Source organism: Glossina fuscipes, unplaced genomic scaffold (assembly GCF_014805625.2).
Source record: "Glossina fuscipes isolate IAEA_lab_2018 unplaced genomic scaffold, Yale_Gfus_2 3, whole genome shotgun sequence".
Classification (NCBI taxonomy): Eukaryota; Metazoa; Arthropoda; class Insecta; order Diptera; family Glossinidae; genus Glossina; species Glossina fuscipes.
This window is the reverse complement of record NW_023998417.1, coordinates 3,004,297-3,020,516: the sequence shown is the minus strand read 5'-3', so window position 1 is coordinate 3,020,516 and position 16,220 is coordinate 3,004,297. Positions and strand designations below refer to the sequence as shown.

Below are 16,220 nucleotides of genomic sequence, written 5' to 3'. Positions count from 1 at the left end.
TCTTCTAAAATTTCTGATTTGATAATAAAATTTCTCCTGCGGCGTTTACAGTGCGTGTAATTTCCAGTACTTTGTCAAATGATTCGAACCTATGGCTCGTTTATCTACAAACAAGGGGCAAATAGTAAAAAATAGTATGACTGATGATTCATTCTATCTACCTTAATAATTTCTTATAGATGACACTATCTAGATTTCCTTTTGTTTTCATTGCAAGCACTTTTGTTGTTTTCATTTCTATATAATATTTTTTTCTTTTTCCTGCTTTTTTTTAGTGATCGAATAAGCAAGCCATGATGTAGCTAAAGCCCAATGAAGCACTAATGGAGACATAAACTCGTTAATTTTAAGGCAATTTCACTGCAGTTGCATCAATACAAACACCATACGGCGAGGAGAAAAGATTGGTAAGTAAATATTATAATTATTCCGAAAAGATCCCCAATAGGCCTCCTGTAGTCTCTTTTCGCTTTGCACGAGTCACTTCAATTATACGGATACGTGAGTCGTTTTCACACTTTCATATTATATTTAAAATCACTTTTTTTTTAATAACAATGTTTAAGACACTACATGACAACGACATCTATGGCCGTTAAATAATAAACGTCTTTCTTTTCGCAAGGGAGACAGAGAGAAAAATGTTGATATTTATTAATACATATTTCATGTCTCATGCTTTTACCGCGTGATACGAATCTCTCTTGCAGGCGTCTGTATATATATAGGTCTTCTTAATTTTTGCAACCGAACGGATGTTTACCATAGACATTTACATAGTCGGACAGATAGAAGTACTTAGGTTAAGTATTTGTTACTGATCAAAACTATGCATAATTCATTAGGTCGATGAAGCTGCCTTACGATTAGTGTAAACTTTTGTTTTATTGAGATAACTTTAATAGTTTGTCAAAATCTTTTTCAATTACTAGACGATTTGTTGCAGAAATAACTTGTCATAACATTCGAAAAAATTTCCTGTACACATACTAAATAGAGTAAAGTGCGAATCGTAATAGAAAATGAAGTGAAGAAATTGCTTCTGTTATGAATTTCATTACAAATATTTTGCTAACCTTACATATTCGAGAACCTGGTCTGGTCAGTTGAAATTTATTGAAATCTACATGTTTGCTTTTTGACCCACTACCCTCAGTTTATTCAGCTTATGCACTGAATTGTCATATTAATTGTTCTTCACTTTTAGCAAAACGGTTTTGCGTTCACTAATCCCTACCTTGCGCTAACAGATTTTTACTGTTAAAAAACGTATGCTTTTCCTAGTTATCTCTATCTTAATTCAGTTAATAAATTGCCTAGCAGATCATATTAGGGGAAATAAATTTCAAAATTCTTACTCCTCTTCATGGAATTCTACCTATGCTGATCAATTCTTTAAGATTCTTCGAGGAAATCGAAATAATCTCTATCTTTAATTTTTTTCTCAATCTACCAAATAAACTTTGCGTAATATGCCCGGCTTGCCTACGTGGTCGTGTTCTTTGGCCGATCTAGACCAATTTCAATAACAACCTGCGTGCTTTCCAATCCTTCTGACAAATTTCAAGCTGATTCCGGTGAATGTTTACCACAAACATTGCACAAACAGACAGAAGGACATGATTAAATCGATTTAGGATTTCAAGCTGGCCAAGAATATATGTACTTTAAGGAGTCCTTGAAGCTTCCTCCTCAGTGTTACAAACGTTTAGGTAAAATGAATATATTCCTCATCGTTCTGTGATGGGTATACGAACACTTTGCGGAAAATTGTTTATCTATTTGCATATAAATGTAACAAGATGTCAGCGTTTAGGGTGAAAAAAGGTTAAGTTAGAATGTATGTGATATTTGCAATCGTTTAAGAAGCAATTACAACAAGAGCTTACGTCACTTAAGCGTCCCACTTTACCCATCAAACTATGTTATGTTCATCGTAAGCAGCTGAACTTTAGTGGTATTTTCTAATATTTGCATTTATTTATCTTTCTTTTTCTTTCGTTTTTCGTAAATAATTTTAAGAATCTCATAAGTTATTAAATGTATTGCAACACATTCTTCTACGGCTGCTCAACCATTCATTCATATCATTATTGCTTGCGCGAAGAAAACGAGAAAATATTCTCATCAAAAAATTGCTTATCGTTTTTTATTAAAAAAAAAAAAAAAAAAAAAAAAAAAAATACTACAGTCACAATAACATGCCATTTTGGCCAACATAAAAACAACCTAAACATCATTTTTGCTTATTAACATTTAATGCTTAAGCATTCTTCATCTTCGAAACGAGAAAGAAATCTTGCGCACATCTTGTTTAGCTTTTCACTTTTTCAAAAGACAATTCACAAAAAAAAAAAATATACTCACACATGTACATGGATATAAAAATATATATGCAAGAAAAAAAAAAAAAAATTATTATTATTATTATTACAAAGAAAATTAACAAGTAAGGTAACTAACTATTTAGACCTTAAAACAAATTGCAGATATAGTGTTAATGGGAAAAGGTGCGGTGCGCCTTCACTCAACTTATTGTTCTTATGTAGGTCCTATCGCACTAGCTTAGAGCGTATTTAACGATAACTTTAACAAACCAGACATTAGCACATTTAATGAAGAATTCACTTTAAACAAGTTAGAAAATTATATTCGGTCATGACCGAATCTTTTATACCCATCGCCGTCCGTTAACCTGAAAAAGAGAAAAAAAGTAAAAAGAACTAAATTTTAGGTTATTATGGAACGGGCAAGGCCCACTTGTTTCTTATTTTCAAAATAAAAGACATCCAGGCGTTGTGGGCGTGTCTTTTGAAAAGCTTATTACAATTTCATCTTCATTTTTGCTGTTGGGCGAATATCTACCCAGGACACTAGGCAGCTGGACTGAGCATTACAAATTTGAAACAGTCCACGGATTAACCTTTGATGCCCTGTAATATTGCGTTAATTATCTCTATTTTTGTACAGACATTACAGCATCATACAAAATGGGTTCAAATTTTCCCTTTTCAATACCAGCCTACGTACAAGAATCTCCAATATTTCGGCCAACTTTGAAGTTAATAACTTCATTTTTGCGTCCAGCTGACATTACATAAGCGGCCGGACAGATAGACAGACATGCTTAAATGGGATCAAAATTTGATGCTGATCAAGAACATATATTTTTTGTGCTGATCGAGAATATAAATAATTTGTGGAGTCGCTCAAGTTTCCCTCTGGGCGCTGCAGACAAAATATATATATCCTTCATCCTTCGGTGGTGGGTGTAAAACTAAAGATAGAATTAAAAATGAAAATAAAATAAAGGGAGTAATACAAATTTAACTCTCTGGCTTAATCTAAGGGTCCTTAAGAACCGTAGTGTCTTTGATCTTTTATAAAAATTTATCACCTTTGTAGACAAACCTCACCTACTGTATTGAAAGGGAGAAAATCACGTATAGTTTATGGAGTTATTTTTCGCTGCCTCTTTCATCTGAGGTCAAGCAATGTATATAATATCCTAAACACATTTACGTAGCATTCTGCTTGCTTCTTAAACACTATTGCGAGCGGAATAACTGTAAGGATTGCGGAATAGAGACTTATTTTCAAAATTTAATTTTTATTCTTATTATTATTGTATATCCGGTTTAGTAATGAGCACTTTACCTGTGCTCATCACATATATGCATAATTGTGTTAGTGCATAGAAATAGAGATATTTGTTTAAAATTCACAATTTTTTGAACAGAATATGAACAGAAATTTAATTTGCTTCACACCCTAAATGTGTTCACAGAAACTTGAAAAAATTATTTACATCTCTTCACCTCATCGTAGTCGTTACGTTATAAACAAACTGCTACTAATGCCATGTAATAGTAAAAAAAAAAGATGAAAACAAAAGGCAGGCTCAAAACGAATCCTCTCCCATCCACCATTGACATATAATAAAAAGACGCGATTCTTAGTGAATCAGGTCTTCTCATAATTCCACTTTCCGTAAGAATATTGTACAGAATGTAGCATGCATATGCCGTAGTTTATAGTCCAAAAGTCTTCCCTTGAATGAGCGCGCAGGCCTTGACTTGAAGACGCCGCAGTGGGAAACGCTTTTAACCCTCAAACGTTTCAGTAATTTAATGAAGATGGAAGAAGTCGATCGGACACCATATAATGTTTGTGTTGTCTTCGCACTTATCCTTAAATGCTGGAATACCGGAAAAGCATAAAAATATAACAAGAACAGCTGTTTACCTGTTTGGCAGAAACATATGATTTGTGGTCTGTCTGTGATAGTGCGCAAAGTAAGGCCTTACTGTACAGACAAGCTAACAAAATTAATATACCTACGCCACTTGATGTCAAGTATAAATTTATCGCATTAACACCGACCATTTTAAAAGAGAATGCAAAACTTGTAATTTTAATTTTTGTTGTTGTAAATTTTTAACTCCATTGCTTCCGGTTAAATATAATTTTTACAAGAGCGCCATCACTCTACGCGCAGACGAAGTTTGGTTAGCCTGATGTTGCCATACATTGCCTGAATGACAAATGACGTATGCAGTGCTCCCGAGGGGATAAAAATTTGAACTTAAATATGGTGTTTATCTGATTCCTATTCCCGGCAAGTAAACACCCTTATTAGAAACCGAAGAATGTATTCAAAAACAGAAAGTTCCGGAATGACCCATGTTCATGTTCACTCCTGTGTGAAGTCATAAATGATTTTACACGTGTGGGGCGCCAAATAGATAGTCTACTGCCGATGGTCTTATTATGAATCGTAATGGATAGGAAACCTAGCTCGCGACCGAGCGCTTCCCAGTTACGCTCCGCCTGACAGCATAGAAATACAAGTTAAGGTCCATTTAGCCGACGGGTGTCCGCCAATTCAAGTCACAAGGTAATTTAGCTTAAATGCAGAACTTATACATATATAGATAGACAGATATAGATACCTGTACATAAATATATATATATATATATATATGTTTATGGAAACCTCATTAGTCCCCTTATAGCACATACAGTGCGGTAGATTTTACTTTCGTCGTAGCGATCAGTCACTAAAAGCACAACACTTATCGCTTCGGCTCACTTCGGCTCACTTTGGCCATCACCTCCGCATTTCTTCCTTTCTCTTTCCTCAGATCCTTGTAACCGTGCGTTACGCGAATAGAAGACTACCGCTGAACGCTTGGTCACAGAAAAAAATATATATATGTATATATATATAATTTCTTTCTATTATAGTAAAATATTTAAAAAAATAGATATCAATTTTTATGTGAGATTTTTTTCTTCAATGCTAGGAAAACCTGTAGCCATTCTCATAATAAATTTGTATTCATTTTTATATCGAGAAATGTAAATAATTTTAATATTGTTGTCAAGAAATCGGCAAAAAGTAGTAGGAAGTTCCAGACACCTTATAAAATTGATTTATACTTGGACCAAATTAAGCATGTCCGCCTGTCCGTTTGTATATGAAAGCAAGAAATCGGCTTCAAATTTGAAAGAACAATCATTGGAAATTTCCAAGCGCAGATTCGGTATTGAAAATAGGCGTAACCATTTAAAGGACACGTTCATCATACAGGATAAAACAAAAGTGCTCGGGTCTCCATAGCAAAAAGACCTAATGCTCGTAAGCATGAAAATTTCTGTTTATGTTCTTTGGCTGATCCTATAATTATATAATAAAAAAGAATTAAATTCCATTCCATGCGTTCTTTCAAGGTAACATTGTTGAGTACAACAAATTTGATAGTCGTCATTGTATATTTATATATATATTCAAGATTTCAACTTAACAAACCATAAATATAGGCAGATATTAAGTGCTTGTACTCGTCTACCATCTAATTTAAACATCATTACGATAATTATTTTTTGAAAAAAAAAAACAAAGACAAGTAAATAATATATTATAGCATACATAGCCAGTCGTACATACACTTGTCATATCTATTACTGGTAATCATTGTAAATACTACATAAAGCTTTGATTAAAAACGCTTATAAATAATAATTAAATTTAATTTGATTCTAAAGAAGGAAAAAAACTTCTTCTTGACATTTATGCAAGTTTGCGAGCACATCATCAATTGCTGTACTGTGGTTGTTGTTGTTGTTGTTGTTGTTATTATTGCTTCTATATTTAACATTAACATCTCATGTACGCTGATTTACTGCATTTAGTCTTTAGTCTTCAATATGCAAAAGAATGAACAAACGACAGAATATGTTAAATAAAGCTGAGTCTCTCAGCTATAACTTAATCCAAATAAAATATCACGTTCACGTTCATACGTAGCTTAAGAAGACATTTCATATTAAATAACTCTTTAATTACATAGCATATCAGGAAAAATTTGTCGCTCTTTTTTTATGATTTAACTAAAATTATTATGAATGAGTCGAATATTCAGTCTTGGGAGAAAACTTACAATATTCTATTATATCTTTCTCTTTTCCCGAAGTCCCGATGAAAATTCAGTTAATCCGCGTTATATTTTGAAACATAATAAAATGTAAATGATCGAGGCTTCATCGTAATAATCTTGGTTATACATTTACTAATCACAATAGTGCTGAACATTAATTTGTCTCATCTTTCGAGCGATTACCGCATCGAAAAATCTACTTATTTTTGGTTCAGTGATTCACATATCGATTATAATGAACCCGAAAATTATAATTAACTTTTTCCTTCTCCATCGACACAACTTTCCTCGAATATCTCTATTTTCCAAGAGTTGGAGGAAACATAAGGTCGTCAAATGAAAACCTGTTCGTATGTACCTGGACTTGAATAAAACATTTTGTACCACGTAAGCGTAAGTCGTCCGTCCGAAACGAAGTCGTCCTAAATCGAAAAAAATTAAATTTTCAGTTTTTCCTAAAAAGGTAAGGAGTACCATCGTCCTAAATCGCAAAAAATGAAATTTTCGGTTTTTTGCCAAAAACATAAGGGGTACCACCGCAAAAAATGACATTTTCGGTTTTTTGCCAAAAACGTAAGGGGTACCATCGTCCTAAATCGCAAAAAATGACATTTTCGGTTTTTTGCCAAAAACGTAAGGGGTAACATCGTCAATCGGAAAAAATGAAATTTTCATTTTTTGTGAAAAAGCGTATGGGGTAACAATGTTTTACAATCAATCTCAACCGGCCTTTGTACCGAGTGTTACTTATGCGAAATTTTAGAAGGCATCAGGAAGAGGATAGAAGATTCTTTTCTATTGCTTAGAGCAGAAATTCACCGGAAAACACTGTTGCTTTTCTGTAACGACAATCACAGCTGAAGGGTGATTTGCTTTTCAACATTGAGATTTGCTTTTATTTAGAATTCGTTTAACACCAGATACTAATTGGTTATAGTTTGCTCATCAAAATTGATGAATTATGCGAATTTTTGAAAATTTCAACGAATTCCTTCCTATCTCTCTGAAAATGCCAAACAAAAGCAATAAAAAAATTAATTTATAATTTTCGTGAAGATCTCATTAAAATGCTCTGAAATGATTTGGTTTATCAAGTTCATATATTTTTCGCCACCTCTTCCTACGATTAATTAAGTTTAGTATTGTTTAAGAAAATATTCCATTTACTTAGTAATTATTTTATTGATTGACATTTGTCACGAGTCTTTTTCTTATGAACCTGACCTATACAGAATTGTTTGTTCTCACGCTTAATTCACAACAACACAAACATTGCCATCGTATTAGTTAAAATGTATAAATTTTCTGTGCAAGCGCTTTTTTCATAATCGCTACGAGTTTACTTAGTGTGCAGCCAATTCGTTTGTATTGTACTCCATGCTGATAAGCTAACCTTGACATCACAGCAATTTTTTCATTGACTTTTGTGTAAATGTTACAAGTGATTAAATCAATAGCAAAAACGACAGAGCAAGCGCAGAGTTTACTAGACTGTAATTATTATTTATAAATATAAAAAATAAAAAATATTTTATTTACAATAAAAAAAGAATTATTTATCAAAAACGAAATCGCATCAATAAATCAACGCAGCCGGTAGGATTCGAACCTACGCTCCCAGAGGGAATCTGATTTCGAGTCAGACGCCTTAACCACTCGGCCACGACTGCTTACAATTGCGATATGCTAAATGGCGAACATTATTAGGGATGTTGACGAATTTTTATTTACCAAAATTGCTCTGAGCTATTTTTAATTTTAACTACCAAAGAGAAACAACAACACATACAGTAAATGTTTTATGCCTTTACATGAGAAATGTTCAAATGTTCCTTATAACAAAATATAATATATTAGACATTTATATAATAACTTTCATTAGTATTTATAAAAATTTATTTCATTATTATTATTTTTATTATTGTTATATTTTACTCGGCCAGAGAAATAAATTCTAAGACTAAAAAAACTGAAAACATTAGCAGCTAAGGCCATCGGTCTTATTAACAGTTCTGCTGCACTTGAGGTTCGAACCCACGACCATTCAATTTGATTAATTTAATGATTATATTTAATTTCCAATCGAATATTTCGATTAAAATGAATAAACTAAATGAATAAATATTTGTTTAGATATTTGTGTATATATTTGTAAATAACACGGTTTGCCAATACACTTGTTTTACATGAATTCTTTCTTTCTGGTCGTATAGTATACTTTTCGGTCGTACAGTATACTTTCTGGTCGTACAGTATACTTTTCTGGTCGTATAGTATACTTTTCTGGTCGTATAGTTTTGACAGTTTCAATGATTAACAAAACTTAGATATGCACGTAAGCGAAAGAAAACTTTAAGCTAAAAAATTCCGTACTCTCCCTTCTATTCTGTTCAGAGTAAATTTTCCGATTCATTTCCACGAGCCCTTTAAAAGACTACAAACATTGTTGGTCGAGATCCATTGTCTTCTCGACCACTCAGTTTATTTTAAATTGCTGCTACGCAACTAAGTCCCCAATCCTTATCAACAAGTCAAAAAAGAAGCAATCTTCTTGGAAATAAGCATCAGCAATCAACGCAAAAGGCAATTTCTATGAAATATATGAACGATCATATCGTCCTACGTCTACACCCAATCTTTTCACTCACAGTTTTTGGTATACCGATCGATTGATAATCATTTTCTGACTCGATCCAGATTGATTAGAAAATTCTTTACCCATTTCTTTTTCTGTAGATTTGCGTATCTGTTGCAACATAAATTTCATAATTACGATAATTTTACCAAACGTAACGCAATATTAACTGAATAACGCAATGAAAATATTTCCGATCATTATTCATTTTATTTAAGTATTCGGTTTAATACTTTTTAATTTACTTTCACTTTTTTCTCATTTCGATTTTTTAATATTTTCGAAAGAGTAGAAAATGACATGACAACGGGTGCTAATACTGGTAAAAACAATGGTATATAAATAGCATACTTTTGTTCGTCTGGGAAATAAAGTTGAGCTAAGAGACTAGCATCGAAAAACGCCTGTTCCGAGGCGACAAATGCTTTTTGTGCCAACGCGGACGCTGTAAATAATTGATGATTAGCTAAAGCTTTTTTCGCCATCGAGATATGCTCATAAGCTGTTTTAATGGACGCGCCGACATTATCATTGATTACGATATAACTGATCTTATCTAAAAAGATAAATAGTACAAGACATATTCAGAATTATTTACAAAAACTTTCATAGATAAATTTACTTAGAAGTTTCATCAAGCTTTGTAAAGTGTTTGTTGCGGTTGTGATATGAGTTATGGCACTACGTCTTATATAAGATTCATATTCCCAACGTCTAGGAGCTAATTGTTCCAAATCGACTATTTTTACACCATCCATGTTAACCTGTAAAGCAGAAAAAAAGACTAGTAAAACTGTGTTACGCTTCATAAGCAAGCGAAAATATGGACCTACCTCTACGTTGATATCTAGTAACTTTTGTAGTTGATATAACATTATTTGCATAACATCATTGGTCTGAACGAAAAAGGACACCTGTTGCTGATGTTCATTGTAGTATTTACAGGCATCAATTGGCGGATTGACTATTATTAGGCCGCCCCATTTCGACGATATGAAAGCGTTTACGTCATTCGAACGTTGATTCCGCTTATCGTATATGAAGACGGGAGAAATATCGCAAGGAGTAACGTAGACGACTAAATTGATGGGTGTCTTGTCGGTTATGCCTACGCCCAAATTCTTTTCAATCGCAGTAATGATATGAGGCAAAGAAGCATCGGCTAACGCATAATGACGACCGAATGCAGTATTATCGCGTACTTGTCGCAAATCGGCTTCAAATGGTACTTGAAATTTCCATTGAGTTTTTAACGTGTAATTCGATATATGAGAGATTTGTTGCAAATAAGGTTTCAAATAGGCTGGAAATTGAAAAAAGAATTTCACATATACTCGCCCATTAACGACGTAAAAAAAAAACATCATCCATGCGAATTACTTTCAACAGCCAATGGGACATGCCATTTAACATTCATGGCATCCGGTTGAGGATTTAAAACCGACACTATAACATCATATTCCGCCTGAGGGGCTTCACTCTTTACATTGTCCGCGTGATCTTTCGCCAAGATTTGATGAATGCGATGTGTTTGCAATATATATAAATTCAAAACTTGAGCAATCTTATTAGAAGCTTAGAAAAGAAAAAGACGAGAAATTTCACTTGAGTCCATCTAATTGTGACAAATACTCTTCTCTTACCGCAATCACTTTTTATCAAAGCTGATCGTTCATTAGTTATCAAAATATCCTCTTCCAGTTTCGGCCATTCTATGAATAAAAAATCTCCTTCTGTCATATTATATGATCTTAGGATGGAATCTTCGAGTGCGGCCGGGGTTCTCAATAACGAGACTTTCTTGGTATATGGAATGTGATGAAACTCGATAAGCCATACGTCATTGTTTTTATATTGTTGAGTTAACTCCTTGATAAGCAGTTCTGCCCTTTCATTTCTGAATGTGAAAATTCCAACTTGTAGTTTAGCTCGTATCGGTTCTTGATGCATTTTCATTATACCCGATGATGGTAAACGAACTCTAAAAAAAACATGAAATTATTGTTTATGAAAACAATTGAATTTTCTCAATATCAGTTATGGATCGTACCTGTATACTTCCGTTGTTTTCCACCACATAGGTAAACCAATTCCAAGGACAATAGCCATAAATGCCAAAGTTGAATAGACACGATATTTACCTATAATTAAATTTAAAAAAAAAAGGCAAAAAAATTATATTTTTCATAGTTGATTCTTCAATTGATCTTCTCGATATTTATATGTTGTTCTCTTTTTTTCCATGAACCTCAGATGACTCGGAAACAAATCAACAAGTTCGCTAAAGAACTCTTAATAACCCTTACCATTAAATACTATTACTATAAAACATATTTAACAATGCTAAAGGTTTCTGACTGTGCGCTTACAAGCAGATCGATCGAAGGCTACCCTTGCACTCAACGTTCAAAAATGTTTATTTTCAAATTTGGGCTAAGTTATCTGAAGCAGCTCTTCTTCGCAAATTAAAAATCGCCTGAACGTTTCCGTTTTTAAAACTTAATACGCCGACAGAAGCGGGATTTTCGGGAGAAAGTTTCGACTTTATCTCGCTAGAATTAAAACAAATCTAGATCCTGCCCAAAATGGAAAATATTTGTACTTCAGGAGATTTCTGGCGCCTATGTCCAAGTGTTATAATAAACTACCTTTACCTTTCTATGTTGGTTACAATTCTTTATTTAAACTTGAATCGAAATAAGACTATGCCTGGCTACTGTCTTTTGCTGAATAGATATTAAATTTTCAAGTAATTATTCACGATTTAATAAGTCTTGAATTTTTTCATTCCGGCATTCCAGCAGAGATTTTGTGCTGCCTTAAAGCAATTTAGAGGACAACCTATTGAACTTGGCCAATTCACTCCAATAATCTTTCTTATGCTTTACAATTGTTATGATCTCGTCATCCGACTCCTCCTCTTATATGCGTTAAAAATTAGTTTAAAATATATATCAAATAAATATTTATAATAAGATATGCCCGAGAAACGTATCATGAAACTTATGATATCCTTAGTTTCAACTTTTAACAAACAACTTGGAATTAAATCAACATAATTTATTCGTATACATATACTTTTATGTACTTTTTTTTTTTTTTTTGTTTTTATATTTTTCCATCTCTTTATGCCTTAAACGAAAAGAAAAAAGAAAAAATACTTTGAGTTCACATAAATAATAATTCATTTCATATATTATATAAGAATTCATTCATTCATTCATTCCTTATAGCTGCATGCTATTACGTATACGGGCCCATGTTCTAGCGGCGTATTCCGTGATACATATTTTGTAAATTTTGTTGTACCTTCACAACGATAAACAATATTGAGTGCATTGTCCACAGGCGTAATAGTCAACAAGATTGATTCGTCGTCATCTTCGTCTTCAAAGCCCTCGCCTTCCAATGAATCTATGTCACTATGATTAGTGGATTTTTTGTGCGACGTGTGTGGCCCATCACCGTCAGGTGAGAGATACGTAATAATGGCAGCACCTTCGGCAGCATTCAGATAATAGATTAAATCCAAGGTATTCTCATCGCATATAGCGCCATCCCCTAGCACGGTGTAATCACCGTGTGACCAACGTTGTACTTCAACACAAACCCCCGGTTTTCCCGCATTTGGTCCGGCCAAATCAAGATCAGTATAGTCTCTCAATAGATCAAACATCTCGGTACTTAAGAATAGTTTTATCAGGTTGTCAATAATGGCGGATGTGGTCTTCAAATTTAAAACTTCATAATTTTGGGCATTCGCTGGTCCCTGGCGGGACCATTTCAATTTTTTATCATTAAGCAATTGCTTTAAAGCCTCTTCGAACACTTCACGGCGAAAAAACTCATATAAGCATATTTCCGAATTATCTTCGATACGTTTCTGAATGCTACGTTTAGTGGTCGGTTTGAGGTAGACTTCATTCAGCAGTAATTCCAAAGTAGATTGCGATGTTAGCGGAGGTTTAAATTCTAATTTAGTAAAAGGTCTTAAAGCATCGGCTATAAGATCCTTATTTGATGCTCCATGAAACCATCCGTTTATCGTCAAACGTGGATAATCGAAAGTAGTTACTTCGCCTACTTGATGGAAAGACTTTGAGCCGACCTTAAAGAAGGCAAATTGATTATTTTTGGGTGATATTCGCCGGCTGACAGGAAATTGCGGAAAGCAACGTTCATCGCTGTTGAATATTTCCAAGCAACCACCTTCTTCTTCCGACCACTCTTCATGATTGAACCACGGTGTTAGGTAATAGATGAAGGCAATTTGACGATCTTTTAAAAGATCGTCATGGACTAGCAGGTAATCTCCGCATGTATACATTGAACAGGACGCCGAGACATAATCTAATTTTAAATTGGTTATTTTTTCCAACCATGGTCTCACCGTACGTCGTAACATATGCAAAAATCCCGCTAAAAATTGACAATTTATCATATTGGAGAGATCGGTGCTTTGATAAAATTCATACAGATCCATTTGCTTGCGAGACCATTTCACTTTTTCGACCATTTCTCTGACCAGCTCTTTGCAACCGTGCTTATTTTCGAGCAAATCAGGAAGTAAACAAATTTGATACGGTTGGCCATAAAATTCAACACCACTTGCAGTATCTTTGAATTCGTTCATTGCTAAGGCCAGCCATTGTTTACTTAACAATTGTGTAAATTCTACACGATTGTAATTTGTATTAAAATTTAAATTTATGATATGTGCGGCTTCATCGTCATTGCCGGTAAGTCGGGGTATTTTATTTTTGGGTTCCTCCTCAATGGAATCACAGCCAAATTGATTTATTAGACCGTTTGTGCTTTGCTCTGCAATACAAGTAACAATGAATTTCATTCAATTATTTGAAAAGTATTCGATTATGAACTTACATCATATTTTCGAAAATAAAGTAAATTTGAATTATATATTTTTCGCATCTGTGTAACTAACTCAACGGAATGAGTTATTGGTACGATTTTTTTGAAAGCACATGTATTTCTTTCAATAAAGCTTAATGGGGGGATTGGGTCATATATCTTATAATTTACATAAGTTTTCTCTTATCTAAATTTATTTTATTATTATTATTATCATTATTATTATGTTTATGTATCAATGATAGTCAAACCGAGTCTAAACAAAAATTAATTACACTCCATTAACTAGCACACCACTTACCATCTGTCTTCTCCTCCTTACTATATTCTTGTAAGTTTAAATCTTCTTTTAATTTGTTCATAATTTTGCCAATTGTCCCGATCAGGTAAAATCTGAATGATTTTTTCTTTTTCTGTCTTTAAATTACGCCTTATTTGCAAACATTGAATCTATAAAGAAAATTGTTTGTTTTTTTCTTTTTTTTTTTTTTTTTAAATATGACTAAAGTATCAAGTGAGCTGTACGAGCTATACTGTCAAGCATCGCCTACGATGCCACCTTGAGAAATTCTCAATTAAATTTGTAAAGGCAAGCCTACAATGATGCTGTTAGGGGGCTAACACAATCAAGCATCATTTTTGTTTTCGTTTTCGTTCTATGAAACTTCTCAAGTGGTAAACACAATGAGCAGCTACGCTAGCATATTGCTTTGCATGAGAATGTAAATAAAAACTGACCAAAAATTAGGAAATCAACGGCAACATAAACAAAAAGCACAAACAAATTTGTAAAAAAGAAAGAACGGGGAAATACTAAACACTATGGGGATGGATGAATTATATGGGTTTGCAGAGCGTGATAAATGGTACTTTCCAAATTATGAATCAATTAATCCACAAACATATATCTTATATACATATGGTTACATAGACGTTACCTAATCACTAATGAATAAACAAGCTTGTTTTCATTTATATAAGGTTTCTTATCGATTTCTTTAATTTCCATTCTTGAACCATATGTTTTTGTTTATATATTCCTACAAAATAATAAAGTAGCTCAGCTGCCCATTTCTGTTTACCGTTCGGAAATGAAAATAACGCTTCACTGCGTCAACCTTCTGTTTTGTCGTTACCCCTTGCCTTGTTGTTTTTGGCATTTTTTCTGTAGCTTTCCCTATTTCGTTTTTCGTAATGGTTGGTTCCGTAAACTCCGTTAATCATCGTTGGGAAAGTCTATAGATCTAGTATGATGTCCAAATAATTGATGAATATAATCTTCCCGCACATCTCTTCTATTCTATACATCACACATACAAATCTTATTGTTAATAAATTTAATTTATTTAAAAATTAATTCCTAAACCACTTACAATTATTATTATTAAATTTCTTTTAAAATAACGCTATTATATAATAAATATTTTTTCTTAAAAGGTTCTTCAATAACTCCTCCGTGTTCAAAGGCTGTGACCTGGATTTCCTACCTCCATCTTGTACGTAATTCAACAAAATGATTTGAAAAGAAATTTTTGCTTTATTGTTTTTTCTTTCTTAAATTGTTTTGCAGAGATTGGGATTTCGTCAACTATATGATGCTGAATAAAATGCTTTGGTCGACAATTTCGGACATGACTTCACACAACCCTTTTTACCACCTTTTCTAAACTGGATTATAAAAAGTGGGATTGGTTGCATTAAGATCACCACGTCTTGAGGCCGATTCAATATTATTCGGTTTTGCACACTTTCCAGCCATCTAAGAAGTTTTACAAACTGAATCCTTGCGACGATTACGTCAACCCTATGAACTTACCACGCATAGAATATAGAAAACAAATCTTTATTTATTTTGTTTTTTTATTTAAATTTATATTTTACTAGATATATTTACATATATTACAATCACAAAAGCAACAATAATAAAACAATACTTCTTTTTAATAAAATAATATGTAAAAACAAATTCAAAAATTTTTTTGTAAATAAAATTTTTTTCTACAATTTTTTGTTATTTTTGTAAAATTTTAATTCTAAAAATTTTTTCTGTAAATAAAATTTTTTTTTGTAAATAAAATTTTTTTCTACAATTTTTTGTTATTTTTGTAAAATTTTAATTCTAAAAATTTTTTCTGTAAATAAATTTTTTTTCCAAAATTTTTTGTAAATAAAAATTTTTTTCCAAAAATTTGTTGTTGTAAAATTTTTTTTGTTGTTTTTGAAAATTTTTTTCTAAAAATTTTTGCTGTAAATAAAATTTTTTTCCAAAAATT

The 16,220-nt window shown here is 32.7% G+C and overlaps 1 protein-coding gene, 1 long non-coding RNA gene and 1 other non-coding gene across 4 annotated transcripts in view; 1 reads left to right on the top strand and 2 right to left on the bottom strand.

Annotated features, from left to right (window-relative positions):
- LOC119634755 overlaps positions 1-15,815 on the top strand; it is a 76,599-nt gene extending 60,784 nt beyond the window's left edge. Inside the window, exons 4-6 of the long non-coding RNA XR_005246977.1 lie at positions 276-407; positions 15,385-15,443; positions 15,518-15,815. This is a non-coding gene — a long non-coding RNA (uncharacterized LOC119634755). The remainder of the gene's footprint in view (positions 1-275; positions 408-15,384; positions 15,444-15,517) is intronic.
- Trnas-cga lies at positions 8,029-8,110 on the bottom strand. Its single transcript has one exon. It is a non-coding gene; the product is annotated as a tRNA-Ser (tRNA).
- LOC119634750 (prolyl 3-hydroxylase sudestada1) lies at positions 9,297-14,452 on the bottom strand. 2 transcript variants are annotated; one of them, XM_038029102.1, is made up of 7 exons: positions 14,249-14,438; positions 11,126-11,216; positions 10,719-11,056; positions 10,456-10,650; positions 9,909-10,378; positions 9,698-9,839; positions 9,297-9,631 (listed from the first exon to the last, which is right to left on the bottom strand). In XM_038029102.1, the coding sequence occupies exons 1-7, from the start codon at positions 14,307-14,309 to the stop codon at positions 9,312-9,314; spliced, it is 1,617 nt and encodes a 538-aa protein (XP_037885030.1). In that variant the 5' UTR covers positions 14,310-14,438; the 3' UTR covers positions 9,297-9,311. The 2 variants fall into 2 exon arrangements, with proteins under 2 accessions (XP_037885030.1, XP_037885029.1); XM_038029101.1 differs by lacking the exons at positions 9,297-9,631; positions 9,698-9,839; positions 9,909-10,378; ... (1 more) ...; positions 10,719-11,056; positions 11,126-11,216 and adding an exon at positions 12,248-13,896 and having other exon boundaries at positions 14,249-14,452.
- Positions 15,816-16,220: the final 405 nt, after the last annotated feature.